This window comes from Colossoma macropomum, unplaced genomic scaffold, assembly GCF_904425465.1.
Source record: "Colossoma macropomum unplaced genomic scaffold, Colossoma_macropomum, whole genome shotgun sequence".
Classification (NCBI taxonomy): Eukaryota; Metazoa; Chordata; class Actinopteri; order Characiformes; family Serrasalmidae; genus Colossoma; species Colossoma macropomum.
This window is the reverse complement of record NW_023494791.1, coordinates 12,405,090-12,420,510: the sequence shown is the minus strand read 5'-3', so window position 1 is coordinate 12,420,510 and position 15,421 is coordinate 12,405,090. Positions and strand designations below refer to the sequence as shown.

The following is a 15,421-nucleotide window of genomic DNA, read 5'->3' as shown; positions in this document are numbered from 1 at the left end:
ACACACACTCTGATGCAGCGTGTCCGTCAGCAGCCTCTTAAGAGTCATTGACTCAGAGAGCAGCGGCAAGAGAGGGGTGGGAGCGGAGAGGAGGAGAAGAGAAGCGACGGAACAGGAGGAGGGGTGCGAGGGGCACACCGGACACACTTGCCAACTTTCTGGGGCATGTGTGTGTACGTATGTGTGTAAGGCCGGTCAGTGTTACCATGCGACTGTGTGAAAACACAGCCCATAATATTTACACAGTTACATTTTTTTCCACTCCGACCTCCAAAGTGCAAAGAGAGGGAACGAGAGAGAGAGAAGGAAGAGAGAGAGAGAGAGCATGCGTCTATAAGTACAGTCTCTCTCACAGTAGTATGAATGGGTTGTAGGCCCTTTGTGAGTGTGTATGTGCATGCGAGTGTAAGTGTAGAGGTTAAGGGTTCGTGTAAACACTAAAGAGCCATACTTTGTGACCCATCGGCACATTTTCCAAGTCTGGTGATGTTAAGTGTTCCATGTGAGTGGTACTGTTGACATGGCGTTCAGACGTGTGTGCGTGTAGAGGAACTCTGTCTGCATGCTGCTCTGTCTGAAGCAGGTTTCATGTATGTTACACATAACATTTTACTAACATGATGAATTTTACAGCCACTTCATTTAACCCCTCACAGGCTTATAATTCAGTTATTAACTTTAAAGGGCCCATATCATGGCTGAATCTCGAATAGCTCCCTATCTGCTGCCTATGTAGTGCGCTATGTAGGTCATGAAATAACAGCTTCTGAGGCCAAATAGTTCATTATATGTCTAATGGGAAGCCATTTATATTCAATGAAAGCTGTATGACTCCTTTTCTGACATTTAGTGCACTACTCGGGTGTAGAAATCACAGTACAATGACCTAGACAGTGCACTATGTAGGAAGCCGTGTAGCAAATTAGAGTTTGGTGTTTGATGTTTGGTGTAGCATTTGGTGGTTAAGTATGCATGGTTAAAGATTTAAAACCAGCCCATTTTAAATTGTTTTTGTGATGTCATGAAATTTGAATATATCTGCTTATTCAGTTTACAGCAGTTTAGCCCTGCCCATTTATGCTGAAGTTATAAGGAATGTTACAGTCTTGTTTAAATTAGGCACAATACAGGGCAGCCAGTCACAACAGAGCTTATTTACATATATCAGCCTGTTTAATTCTAAGGGATAGAGAGATGTTAGAAAATAGTCATGTAAAATAAAATGTGAATTTTTTTCTACATAAACTGCGCTAAAATATGATTGGCTGAGCCACGTTCAAAGCCATTGTAAAATCCACGATATACACACACCTATGACCGCCTCACAACAACTGAATTGTGTATTACTGCATTACGGCACAGAAAAAAATACACTTCAAATGTTTGTGTTTCAGTCGGAAATAGCATCAAACCCAGGCTAAATCCCAAACGGCTCCGTACTCCCTAAATAGTGTGCTAGCTATGAAAGTTTAGAAATTCTAGCCTCTACAGGTAAATAATTCATCATTTATCGAGTATGGATGTGGCTGAATCCCAAATGACTAGGACTTAGCTATATTTTGCACCATTGGGGTGCAGCATCCAGTATTTAAATTCCTACCTAGTGCACTATGTAGGGAGCAGGGAGCCGTTTGGGATTCAGCCCCAGCATGAGAAGAGTGGTGCCACTGGATTGATGCTAAATAAGTCTTGCGGTGGCAATTTGGTGATAAAAAGTATGTGTAAAGCAAAAGTGTTTGCATAAAACAGTGCTGTGTTGTCATACGTTCATTGTTACACTACAAAAAGTTTAAAAATTCACAAAATAACTGCAATATACAGCGATGGGCAACCAAATGTTCCCCTCATTCAGCGGACCATGGTTGCTTGGCAGTGATACCATACTCTAAAGGAACTACATTTCTTGGTGGACTACTTGATGATGTTGATTATTATTGTGTGGATTTAATCCTATTTTAAGTTGGCCACTGTTTTGTAAAAGCAATAAGCCACTTGAGGCTGTGCGTTACGCCGATTTTATCACAGGGAAGGGTGTTCTTAGGCTCAACACGAAGCGGCCTCTCGTGGCTTATTGCTTTATTACTTTTAGCAATTAGGGCTGCACGGACAAATACCAGCTTTGTAATTATATTGAGACATATTGCAGTTGTGATGTGTATTATTACATACACATTGGTGAATAAATAATGTAAAATCATTTGTTTTTGTTGGATAATATGAATATTTTGATTTATGAAAACGCAGCACAACAACACTCATGTGGAACTGTGATCAAAATGCTCACAAGATACAGTATAGAATGTTATGATTGGTTAGAGGGCTGATTTGCATATAACAGCCCTCTGCAATAAAAGTATTACAAGGGCCGATATCAAGATAATGATTGACAAATGCTAAATTGTCGTAGTAACTGCTGTAAAATATTCAGTAACTGCTACAAATTATTTAGTAATTTCTAGGAAACTGATTATGTTTAGTGAGGAATTGAAATGTGGACTCACATATGGACGACTACAGTATAATCTTTTTTTTGTTTTACAAAGAATTTTATTTTTTATTTTGTTCTACCCCTTCTCTCTCTCTCTCCCTCTCTCTCTCTCTCTCTCTATACACCTCTAGCTGAGGCATCAGCAGTGGAGTTTGGTAATGGAGAGTGCTGTTCCGTCAGACAGAGGGAACTACACTTGTGTAGTGCAGAACAAATACGGGACCATCACACACACTTACCAGCTCGATGTATTAGGTAAATACACACTCACTCATTCTTCCAGCAAAATCTCACTTCCCATTACCTCTGTGCATTTGTTCACCTTTTTCTCTGTCTTTTTCCTGTCCAATTAGAGCGCTCACCGCACCGGCCCATCCTGCAGGCGGGTCTTCCGGCCAATCAGACGGTGGTGGTGGGCAGTGATGTGGAGTTTTACTGTAAAGTGTACAGTGATGCCCAGCCTCACATACAGTGGCTGAAACACATTGAGGTGAACGGCAGCCGCTATGGTCCCAACGGCACCCCCTACGTCACTGTTCTCAAGGTACACCAGCACCACCCAAATTTCAGTCGGTCAGCAGAGATATGTTTGTTATCTGAAGTTCGCTTGCTAGTTTAGTTGAAGCTACACGGCTAAGGGAGAAGCAGTGAAAGCTTATAGCACCAGTTTGATGACAGTCTCAGAAATCACTTTGAGGCAATAAATTAAGACATCTGAAATTACTATTATGAAACATGAATCCTCTTTAGAAGATAAGAAATGCACACTTTAGATCTGATGTACCCAGCTCAGGTCCAGGTGGACCAGGTGCACCCAGTCAAAAACACCTAATTAAATACCAGATTTAGCTGGACGAACCAGATTTAGTAGGTGTGTTTGAGCAGGGAAATGACCAGACTGTGCTGGACATTATAATATAATGAAGACGCATTAAATAGTTTTTAACATTAACTTGCTTTTATCCGTTTTTTATTTTTTTTAAGTTAGTGTAGGTAGAGCATTTTAGGGTATTATTTTAAAGGGTCCATATCCCACATTTACCTTGTATTTTGTTTTTTCCCCTGAGGTTCACTTATAACGTCAGTGTGTTTTTATGTACCAAAAACAGTCATAATTCATTTTACATGACCATTTTGAACCTCTCATTAAACAGGCTATTTTTGTTACTGTGCCTTTAAGACTGATATATGTAATTGAGCTCTGTTCTGATTGGCTGCTCTGTATTTTGCCTCATTCAATAAGCACTCTGATCTGAAACACCATTTAGAACTTCAGCAAGGATGGGCAGGGCTAAACAGCAATAGGCTGAATAGGTAGACTTAGGTAAATGTGTTGGTTTTCCTTACTTCAGGGAAACAGTGAATTTAAAATGGCATGTTTTTGCAGCTTACTTTCCAGAAAAGGCTCTATGGAGTGGGGAGTGAAAGTTATGTTTTGGAAAAATGTGTTTACTCATGACATGAACCTCTTTTATTTCAAGAAAATGAGGAAAATTCATTTTCCATCATATGGGCCCTTTAAAACCAAATAATACTGCTGGTAAAAATGTCAGATACAGTGTTCTTTTGTGGCATGCTAAGAACCAAAGTTCTTTAGCCAGCTCTTTTAAGACTGTTTATGTTGTACATTTATGTATTTAGCAGATGCTAAATCAAGTGTGATATACAGTGATAGATTAATATAGTGTTAGGAGTCTAGATCAGCTATTCTTATTGGCATAGCAGCGGCATTCCTGTCTGGATGGGTAATTGAACCTTTGATTTTCTGTATGTGAGGTGTTACACTATGCCAATCGACCAATGATACTATTTAGATTCCATCTAAAGAAAGCAAGGATAAGTCACACATCCAGCAGCACTCCCTCAGCATTGCCTCTGCAGCCTGCCACAGGAGAGATTGGAGGGGGGGTACTCTCTCTCTCCACTGAGGAAATGTGAGGGAGAGGGGAGAGGGAGCAAGGAGGTACACACACACACACACACACACATCTGGTTTGGGCTAAGCTAACCGCCGCTCTGGCGTCACGCGGGGAGACAGCCGCTCTCTCTCCGCAGAGAGAGGAGGAGGAGAGAGGGAGCGAGGGACGAGGCGCCCGAAAAAGCCATGGAAAAAATGAGCGGGGGAAGCGAGGGAAGGGCCGAGTCAGCAAGCAGAGGAGGGGAGAGAGAGTCGACTGGCCAGACCGCCGCTCTATTTTCGACTCCATATAATTGAAACAGTATTTTAGTGGGAGCCGTGCACCCTTCCCCACTGCACTCATCTGCGCAACCTCCAAAACCCTCCCCCCTCTCCTGTCCCACAGCACACAGCGACAGATCATATGTGGCACAGAGTCTGGGGAGAGAGAGGGGAAACAGAGAGAGAGAGACAGAGAGAACAAAGCACATGTGTAATTGAAGTGAAATAAAAGAGTGCGAGATGTGTTTGGAGGAATGAGAGGGAAAGTGGAATTGTGTTTAAACTCATCAGCACTTCGAAACGTGGGGGAGAGAATCAAGGCTTGGTTTGATGCTGATATCAATGCAGAGATTACCAGCATCATCAGCACAGATGGCAGTGATTGCTGGCTCGAATAGTTCTGTGCATTTATATTAGATGTCTGATTTCCTTCTGTATTGGTTACCATCATTGACAGTGAAATGGTATTGGAGGATCTGGTGTGTGTGAGAGAGATGGAGAACACTGCAACTCATTATAAATGTGCGCCCTAGGGGATATATCAATATGAAACTGTCATTATGATAAACTGTCACTGTAACTATGTATATACTATATATAGTTATATATAATACTATATATAAGTATTTTATAGGTATCATCAGGGTACTTTTGTCACTGTAAAACTGCAGTGCACAAAGTAAAAGCTAGAATAGTCTAATAGTTGTGGTTTGCCAGTGGGTATCGCCAGTACTTAGAGAACACTGACCAACTGCATGTTGCATTAAAAGGGGTGTTCAAGAAAGCTCAAAATATTTCAAGAGAGTCTAATTGTTCCTTATTGGATGTAGTGATATGTGGTACATGAAATGTTAAATAAAAATGTCATCCTACTCAGAATTTGATAAAAATCTAAATATTCAAAGTATCCTGATAGTGTATCATGAAAACATTCTCAAGTGTTGTGATCCTACTGTTTCACCATATTACCCACTCCTAGTGTTCCCCTTGGTTAATGAGTTTGCTGGCCCTTACTAAGTATGCATGCATGTGTGTGTGTGTTTCTGCAGAGTCTGAACAGTACGAGTAAGGAGTTTCTTGTTACCCTCACTCTGTCCAATGTGACAGAGGAGGATGCAGGACAGTACTCATGCACAGGTTCCAACTTTTTAGGCAAGTCTGAAATCTCTTTCTGGCTCACAGTGCGAGTGCGCCAAACAGGTAAACCCCGCCCCCAAACGCCTCAGATAGTCTCCCAAAAACAGCAGCTGTCAATCATATTCTCTTGTCGGTGGCGGTGGCTTCTGTGGACTTCTAGTTTTTGTTTTGCACTCTCTTGTTAATGTTTGGACTGTATGTCAGGCCTGCTTTGAGGACACAGGGCATCTGTGTCTGCTTCATTTTACTCTGCGCTTCCTCATCTTCTCCGATCGATGCGAAACACAGGGTCTGAACTATAATGGAAACCAAGACTGAAATACACACACATACACACACATACATCCGCACACATTCATATTGATTTCCCATACACTGCTACCCACAACTGAACCATTACTCGTTTTCTGCACACACACACACACACACACTTGCACTAACATATACACAGACGTACACACAAACTTGGCAGCCCTCTCTGATGAATGGATGGCAGCGTTAACTACAGAGAGCTTGAAGAAGCCTTAAAGACATTAATGGCCACCTCACCACAGAGTATTTTAAACTCAACTTAAATAGGAAACAGACACAGAACGCAGTCACTGAAGCGCCACTGAAAACACACAGTCTGGAAAGGGTAGGCCCCTAGACCTCTGACAAATCAACCACCCACTCCGGATGCAGATTCTGGCTATGTCCCAGACTAAGTCTTATTCAACATATAGAGCGCTATTTTCAGTCTTCCATTTTCAAACGGTGTCTGAAAACATAGTGGGGAATAGCATATGGGGTGTACTCTTCACCCTAGCAAGCGCATTTCGCCCACGATGCAGAGAATTTGGCCACAGTGAAACACATCAGCATGTAGAATCAGAGCTTTCTGTGTGTTACCATGTTTTCTATCACTGTATAAAAGATGCACCAGGCTTCCTTTATTGCTGTATGTGCGGTGATTTTTTTCAAGTGAGCTTATTCAGAGCGTAGTTTGGAGTGGCAAACACTTATTACTGATTTATTTAAAAACAGTAATGATAAAATGTGAGTGATTACATTCCCCAGTTCATATGTTTACTTGTTCAAACTGTAGTTTTTGTGACAAACGAAATAAAATAAAATAAAAAAAAAACATTAAATTAAATAAATAAATGAAGACAAACTAAATAAAAACACAAAATGTAATTGTAACTTGCCTTTCCAATGTAGTAAATAGTGATTAGGGGCCCATTTCAAACACTCTTTCCATGTGGCTTGATGGTGCTGGCAGTAAGGTGGAGGGTCTTTATTTCTTCCAGGCTGTTTCAGTGTCAACCAGGTGTCAACAGGAAGCTTTGCTGATGTTTATCTGGTGATGGGATAACTGCTTTTTTCTAGGTGACGGGCTCCATTTTCACCCTTTTTTCTCTCTCAGGGGTTGTGGTTTATAGCTCTCTCTCTCTCTCTCTCTCTCCCTCTCCCTTTCCCTCCGCCCCCTTTCCCCTCCAGACGGCTGGCATTAACACTACGGATAAGGAGCTGGAGGTTCTCCTCCTGACCAATGTGTCCTATGAGGATGCGGGCGAGTACACCTGTCTTGCGGGGAACTCTATTGGCTATGCCTATCACTCTGCCTGGCTTACCGTTATACCAGGTACAACCAGCTGTTCTCTCTGTCTGACCGCTCACTGCCCTTTGTCTTCTGCCTTAAAGTCTTTGTCTTCTGCCTTTCTTTTCCTTACATGCATCTCATGTTAACCCTCAGAAGTTGAAGTCAAAGCAGATGATAACATAAACACGGTGTGATTTGAATTGTTGCTCATTGAAACAAAATTCTGCCAAATGTGTAGATTGAAAACTTTCATTCAATATCACATTTGTGCCCCTAAGTAAAAGAGAATATGGGGATGATATGAATAAAATCTTTTAAATAATCCTTTACACATTTTGTGCCATTGTTTGACCTGTAAATTAACAGAAAAACACTGCAAACTTGTACCCATTGATTGTAAATGTAAAGTAAATGTATATGTAATTAATTCCATAACTAACTACAGAATTCATTTTGTAATTATATGATAACTAGGGCTGTCAATTTTGTTATTATTAAATTATTAACTCTACTAAAGCCATTAACAGAGCTCTAGTTTGACCCTTTGTACTAAGCTGAAGCCCCACTGCTCATGCACTCCATGTTGCTATGATAGAATCCATGATTGTTTCCTTCTCTTTCAAATACAGCTTTTAAATGGCTTTGAAAACAAAGGCTTTAGCACCTTTAGTGGGCTACGCTGGAGGGTGCTCACGGGAGAACTACAATAAATCAATGAGCAGCAAACTAACAAAAGCAATTGCAAATTGCTGCATTAAATAAAGTGATTAATCGCTATTAATTATTTGAATTGTTTGATGTTTAAATAGTATCCAGTATCCACATTAGGAATAACAGCCAAACTTCTGAGGGTTAAGCTCCTCTTGTACTTCTTTGAAGTGTTGCCTTCTCAACATTGTCTTCTTATTATTTCTCACACTTTTCTGTTGTTCTAAATGCAAAAACTACCTTTTTTGCTAAATGTGTTGCATGGGTAATAGAAGAAACACAACAGAGGGAGCTTTTTTACTTTCCATATAGGGTAAAACAGTAAAAGTGGGCTGTAGAGAATGAGTTTTAGAATGTGGTGGGGTTTTATTCATTGATTCTGTTTGAGGCTTCATAACATGTCAGGAGCTCTTAGCTCTAAGCTTGTAGCTCAGTGTGTGTTGATGCTATTCAACTTCACTTTCTTTACTCTACTCCTAACACCGCTGCGGGGAGCTGCAGTAAATGACGGCACACACACACATTTAGTCCTCAGCCCTCCACACATACAAACACGTGCACATCTCTTCTTTAATTAAAAAAGCTTTTTTTTTGGCCTGTTCTGGGGAGCTTGGGATGCTCATGCCACATGAATAACGGTCTCCCCTGGGAAGGGAGCATTATGGGATGTGTGTACCTGCAGGGGCGCATGATAGCTGCTTAATTAGTTTGTAATGAGCCTGTAAATTGGTTGTGGGCTTTTAGCTTAATGACCTGCTCTATGAAGAACACAGTACTGACAGACACTGATGTGCTCAGATATGGATTAGGGATGGGCATTTAAACCTTGTTTACTCTTTGAGTATTTGCATATACAGTACTGTGCAAAGGCACCTAAGCACATTGTTTAAAGGAATATGTTGGTACAAAATCTAATGAACATGATTCATCATTTATCCCAGATGCAGTCGTTCAGCCAAGACATGCTTGGTATCTGAAGTTTGCTGGAGATGCTGGGCTGATATTGCTAACAAATACTGGACTTAGACTGTCACCAAACTCTTCTCCATAAATAAATGCCCAGAAGCGCCTCTTAACCCACTCAAAATGCGTCCAGATCCTCATTCGTTTCGCACTGACAAATCGATGTGGAACCACTTGTACCTCAGTACAATATGTGGTATCATTCCACGCAAGACGACCGAAAGCAGGGCTACGTTAATTCCTAAACACACAGACGCACAGACATAAGGTAACTTGGCCGAAAAAGCTCAGCTAGTGTACTTGGAAAAACAGCGTCTGATTACGATTTTGTCAGCATTTTCAGCACAAGTGAGCCTCAAGCATATATGTTTGAACCTGAAATGTGTCAGCTGGTTGCTGTACCCACCAAAGACTCAGTGGACAGACCTGCAACTTTTGCCAGGTGTTTAAAACTTTTGCGCAGTACTGTATATAACCCAAAGAGAAATTATTTCATATTATTATGGATAAAAAACAGAAAAAAACGGAAGGATTGATAATTCATGCAGCTAGTTTTTTTCAAATAGTTTAAAATTTAAAAAAAGAAGAAAAGACAAGTGTCAATTTGATTTTAAAGCGACAATAAGCAACGACATGACCGTCGACTTGATTTAGTTATTTATCTTTATGATTTAGTTGTATGGCATTTAAGCAACCACCACCTGACCTACAGAACGATAACTTGCGCAACTTACACTGCTTGTAACTTGTCCAAAAATTTGCATCTGCAGTCCTATGTTGCAGATTCAGTTAAAAACTTCATCAGTAAGAGAACTGTAGAGCTAGTATTTTTCATTTATATATCTGCTGATGCTGAGACCTTTATAAATCTACGTGGATTAGTATTATGGGGAAATGTATCATTTATTTGTATAGGGTTACCAATGCAATACACTGATTAATATCTAGATATTTTAGCACAGCAGCCCAGCATCACCTAAATGTTTTGCTCTTTGTTGTACTCAAAAGTACAATAAATACCTCACCAAATATCAGTTTCAAATATTGATCAAATCTAAACATCTATCCGATGCTGATTTATATATTTAAAAGCAAATATCTGCCGATGCTGATATGATTCCAGTATCATCATGCATCCCTTAAACCTCAAAGACGTGAATTCAAAGATGCGTTCAAATATTCATATACTCAAATAACCACGCCCATTCCTAAAACTAAATAGTGCTTTTTTATTCATTACTTTTCTAAATGTGCAGGTGCAGGTTTCTTCCAGTTTGATTTGATAATGGGGCTTAATAAAGCTAATCACAGGTCACAATATGTCAAATAAAGTGCTAATTCAGTGTTAATTCAGTGCTAATATTGAATAAATCACATTCCAACATGTTTCTAACCTTTACCCCGTGCCCTGTGTCAGCCGTGGAGTTGGATAAGGAGGACGACTACGCCGATTTCCTGATCTACGGCACGGGCTGCGTGCTCTTCATCCTCACCGTCATCATCATCATCCTCTGCCGCATGCGCATGAACACGCAGAAGACGCTGCCCACTCCTCCTGTGCAAAAGCTCTCCAAATTCCCCCTCAAGAGACAGGTAACAGAAAGTAGATACAAGATTTGATCAGTCTACCCCCCTCCCCCCACTCACACTCTCTTTCTTTCTTTTTCATTTAGTTTTAATCCAGTTATCTTTCTTCACTGTAACTGTGCTGCATATGTCATGGTGCTTGATATAGCGGACCAGTCAAAATGGTCAGGAAGTACAGTTTATTAATTTTTCAGGAGATATTTCTGAGGAGGTTGTCACCGTCAGATGAACAGGACCTAAAGCTTTTATGATTGAGAGAGAAAAAAATATAATTACTATTAAGACTTCTATGCAATTTTCTCATGAATCGCTGCTATCAGAACAAAAACTTTTGTTGTTTTTTAGTTTTTGACATCATTTGAAAATGCCTGTTGCACTTTACATTGTGTCAAAATTTCATGATGAATAGACCAAAAGAAATGGCTCAAAATGACTTGGAATAAAGTCTGGTTCCATTGACTTACATTAAAAGTAAAGTATGTTTTTTCCTTCTCCTGTAAAGTTACAATTCTGGAGATAGGAGGTTTTATTTTGACAACAGCGAAATAAATAGATGAAGGATGGTCTCTGATTTTGCATAGTATTGTATGCAGAGTTGAGTATACAGTATGGAGTGGGTGTGAGTGAGTGAGTGAGTGTGTGTGTGTGTATGCGTGGGAGAGCGAGAGAATGGGAGTTTGTCATAGCTGTAATGTAGCAGCAGGTTATTCATATTCTCCCATGACTGCCAGAGTGTGGATCATATTTCACTTTCACTGCAACCCAGTCTCTCTCAGTTGTTTTAAAGATTTTAAACGGCAGCAGCTGCAGCTGAAAACACACATGCACACACACACACACGTGCACACACACAGACACAGATTCTCCCCTACGTTCTCTCATTCATTCTCCCTCTTCCTCTCTGGACTCTACACAGACAGTTATCTCAGCCTACTTCAGCTCCAATCAATGAAAGTTCAGTGATTCTTTAACCTGTCTCTAGTCATCATCTTATTTGTTCAGGTGTCATCTCAGTGTTAGCTGGAGTGATGTCTTTTACTGCCTGTCTTTGACACTTCATACCCAGGTGTGAGTGCGAGCGAATGTGTGTGGTGATTGTGAGGAACCTCGTGTTCCCGCTGTCTCTCAGGTGTTTGATATTCCGCTGTAGAGTCGACTATAAAAGCAGCTCTGACAGCACTTAGATTGAGTCATCACTGACTGAGCTTTTGATGTGCACACCACTAGAGAGAGAAAGAGGGGAGAGACAGAGTGCGAGACAGAGAGAGAAAGAGGGGAGAGAGAGAGAGATAGGTAAGTTTGTTTGTAATGAGAAATACCCCAGAGGTAAAGAGAAAAGGAGAAAAGATCATTGAGATAGACTTTTCTCTATTTCTAGCAGGACCATCCATCAACCTGAGGGGAGAGATAGAACAGTCAGTGTATGAAAGATGTAGATATAGAGTCAGTACATGAGAGAGAGAGGGAGGGAGAACAGAGAGAGAAAGAGAGAGAGGACCACATACAGGAGCTAGATAAATACCAAGAGTAACAGAGAAAGAGAGAGAGAAACTGAAAGAGAAAAAAAAGGATAAGAGAGAGAAACACCAAGAGCAAGAAAGAAAACGAAAGAGAGAAACAGGAGCGAGAGAGAGAAAGAGCGTAACAGAGAGAAAAGAAGAGAGACGGACCAAGAGCAAGAGAGAAACAGAGAAAGAAAAGAGAGAGAGAAAGACCAAGAGTAAGAAAGAAAAGGAGAGAGAAACAGAATATAAGGAAAGAAAGAGTATAATCAAGAGAAAAGGAGAGAGACAGACAAGAGATGAAGGAAGAGAGACAAAGACCAAGTTAAGAAAAGGAGAGAGAGAAACCGACAGAAAGAAACAAGAAAGAGAAGGACCCATAGAAAAGGAGAGAAACAGAGAACAGAAGGAGAGACAAGGAAAGAGCATAGAGAGAGAAAGAGAGGAAGAAAGACAAGAGGGAGAACCAAAAAGAGAATGCACAAGAGAGACAGAGAGAGAGAGATCAAGCAAGAGAGGAAAGAAGAGAAAGAGAAAGACACAAAGAGAAAGAAAAGGAGACAGAAAGAAAGACCAAGGAGAGAAAAGGAGAGAGAGAAAGCGACAGAGAAAGAAAGAAGAAAAGGAGAGAAAGAGAGAACAGAAGGAGAGAGAAGGAAAGAGCAAGAGGGAGAACCAGAAAGAGAACGCACAAGAGAGACAGAGAGAGAGAGAAATCGAGCAAGAGAGGAAAGGAGAGAGAAACAGAAAGAACGAGAGAGAGACACTGACAATGAGTATGGTAGGAGACAAGAAGCAGCAGGTGAGCTGACAGTCCCTGAGGCATTTCTTTAGGATACGAGATGACAGCAGTAATACATATAAGTCTGTGTGTGTGTGTGTGTGTGTGTGTGTGTGTGTGTGTGTGTGTGTGTGTGTGTGTGGGTGTTTGTGTGTCTTTATGCTCCGTCTCGGTTTAGCTGGCAGGTGCAGGCTCCTTTCTCTGTGCGGATCTGTGGCTGAGAAGAACGGACAGCCGCCATGTTTCTGTCTCTCGGAGCTTGCAAAGAGACAAGTTCCGTCCAGCACACTGCGGGCACTGCTTTTCTCTCAACACACCATCCTTATCTCTTTACTTTCATACACACTCATCTTTGGCCTTCTCACTCTCTCCCTCTGTCCATTTCACACACTTCCTCGTGTTCTTCTCCTGGGCAGAGATGACAACATGCTCCTCTGTTTCTTCCTTCAAGCAGGTGTCCTTGGAGTCAAACTCCTCCATGAACTCCAACACTCCACTGGTCAGGATCGCCCGCCTATCGTCCAGCGATGGACCCATGCTGCCCAACGTCTCTGAACTGGAGCTGCCCTCTGACCCCAAGTGGGAGTTTCCTCGCTCAAAGTGAGTTCCCTGCCTACATACATTGCCACATATACATATTAAACATACACATTGAAACATACATATTAATAATTTCACATTTTAAGATTGGCCTGCATTATTTTGACCAATATAGTTTACTTTTATTGGATTATGTAAACACGTTAATTAATCGAAACACAGAAACACTCATCTAGAACTATGATTGATCAAGATGCTCATAGCACACAGCAAAACACATAGTAATTGGCCAGAGGTCTCATTTACAGTATCAGTTTTACACAGTCCAATATCGTGATGTCAATTAACAAATGATATATTGTGCTGCCCTTCTAGATACATATCAATGTGAGGCTAATGTTAACCCCTTAAACTGCAAGCTTATATTAATCTTAATTTATTAAGATTTATTTATTAATCAGTAACTACTATGAATAATTTCATAACTAAATAATGAATTGAAGTGTATGCCCACATACTTGGTGTTTAAAAGTTATCACAGATCATTTATCTTTCTTTTCTGAGTATTTTCCTATGTGTTCATTATCACTCAGTATTGTGTTTGCTCCTTTAATTCAGCTGATTGTCCTGTTGCGTGTGTTTCTGTAGGCTAACGCTGGGGAAGGCTCTTGGGGAAGGCTGCTTTGGGCAGGTGGTGATGGCTGAAGCCATCGGGATCGATAAAGAGAAACCCAACAAGCCTCTCACGGTCGCCGTAAAGATGCTCAAAGGTGTGTGAGACAAAGACACTACCAGTGAACTCTGTCATAGCATGTAAATCTGTTAACGCATGAGGAGGCACCCATTGCAGAACTGCTGCTCAGGGTGATTGTTGGGTAATTATCTTTATAAGGATATAATAAGAGTTTTAGTATTTTTTCTCTCAGATGATGGCACAGATAAGGACCTGTCTGATCTGGTGTCGGAGATGGAGATGATGAAGATGATTGGTAAACATAAAAACATCATCAACCTGCTTGGAGCGTGCACACAAGATGGTTAGTGACCACACACAGAAATTGTTTTTATACCCCTTTTGTACTTTTTATGAAACCATACATATGTCCCATATGTATTATATACTTTACATGTAATTACACATATGTAGTAACAACTAGAGGTGGGCAGTATGACCATATTTCATCATTATAGTGATAAATTATGTCATCATATATATCGTTAGTACCTAAAGAGCACTAACCAACTGCCTGTTTCATTAGAAAGAGATCATAATTAGTACTGTTTATCTGAATATAGTGCAGTGCAGTACGTGAAATGCATCACTGTAGTTTTTGATAGTATTCTCTAAATGTGGCACTACTGGTGTTTTTCTCTGTTCCAACTTATCAAACCTCAGAAAAACGAAATGTGACTCATATAGTGTATCATGAAAATGTCTTCAAGTGTCATGATATTATATTTAGCTCTTAACTCTAATCTGAGTAATCAAACCAATGGTTTTATCCTGTCAGTTTTAAAAAATGAAACATTTTGTTTAAAATCACTTTACAAAGTCAGGCCATTTTGGTGGTCCTGATAAAGGATATAAGCTCAGTTTTTCACTAGTTTTCCTACAAAATCATGTTTTTGGTCTTGGAAATTTACAAAAACATAATAATTAATATTATAATTAAATGTGTTGTGTTTGTGTGTGTAGGTCCTCTCTATGTGCTGGTTGAGTATGCCTCTAAAGGGAACCTGAGGGAGTATCTGCGTGCTCGGAGGCCTCCTGGTATGGACTACTCATTCGACACCTGTAAGATTCCCAACGAGACACTCACATTCAAAGACCTGGTGTCATGTGCTTATCAGGTGGCCAGAGGCATGGAGTACCTGGCCTCTCAGAAGGTAAAACACTTACACAACTCACCTATTGTTCTAACACCTCAATCTTATGCATGCTTTGTTGATG

At 40.5% G+C, this 15,421-nt stretch overlaps 1 protein-coding gene across 10 annotated transcripts in view; it reads left to right on the top strand.

Annotated features, from left to right (window-relative positions):
• Positions 1-15,421, top strand: part of fgfr3 (fibroblast growth factor receptor 3) — a 58,522-nt gene that overhangs the window by 36,338 nt on the left and 6,763 nt on the right. For 4 of the 10 annotated variants that reach the window (XM_036573935.1, XM_036573934.1, XM_036573929.1 and 1 more), the window contains exons 6-13: positions 2,620-2,743; positions 2,842-3,032; positions 5,717-5,867; positions 10,478-10,659; positions 13,385-13,530; positions 14,119-14,240; positions 14,397-14,507; positions 15,167-15,357. In XM_036573935.1, coding sequence (XP_036429828.1) covers positions 2,620-2,743; positions 2,842-3,032; positions 5,717-5,867; positions 10,478-10,659; positions 13,385-13,530; positions 14,119-14,240; positions 14,397-14,507; positions 15,167-15,357 — 1,218 coding nt within the window. Of the gene's footprint in view, positions 1-2,619; positions 2,744-2,841; positions 3,033-5,716; positions 5,868-7,286; positions 7,432-10,477; positions 10,660-13,381; positions 13,531-14,118; positions 14,241-14,396; positions 14,508-15,166; positions 15,358-15,421 lie in introns of all 10 variants that reach the window. The other 6 variants (XM_036573936.1, XM_036573932.1, XM_036573933.1 and 3 more) reach the window with 5 other exon arrangements.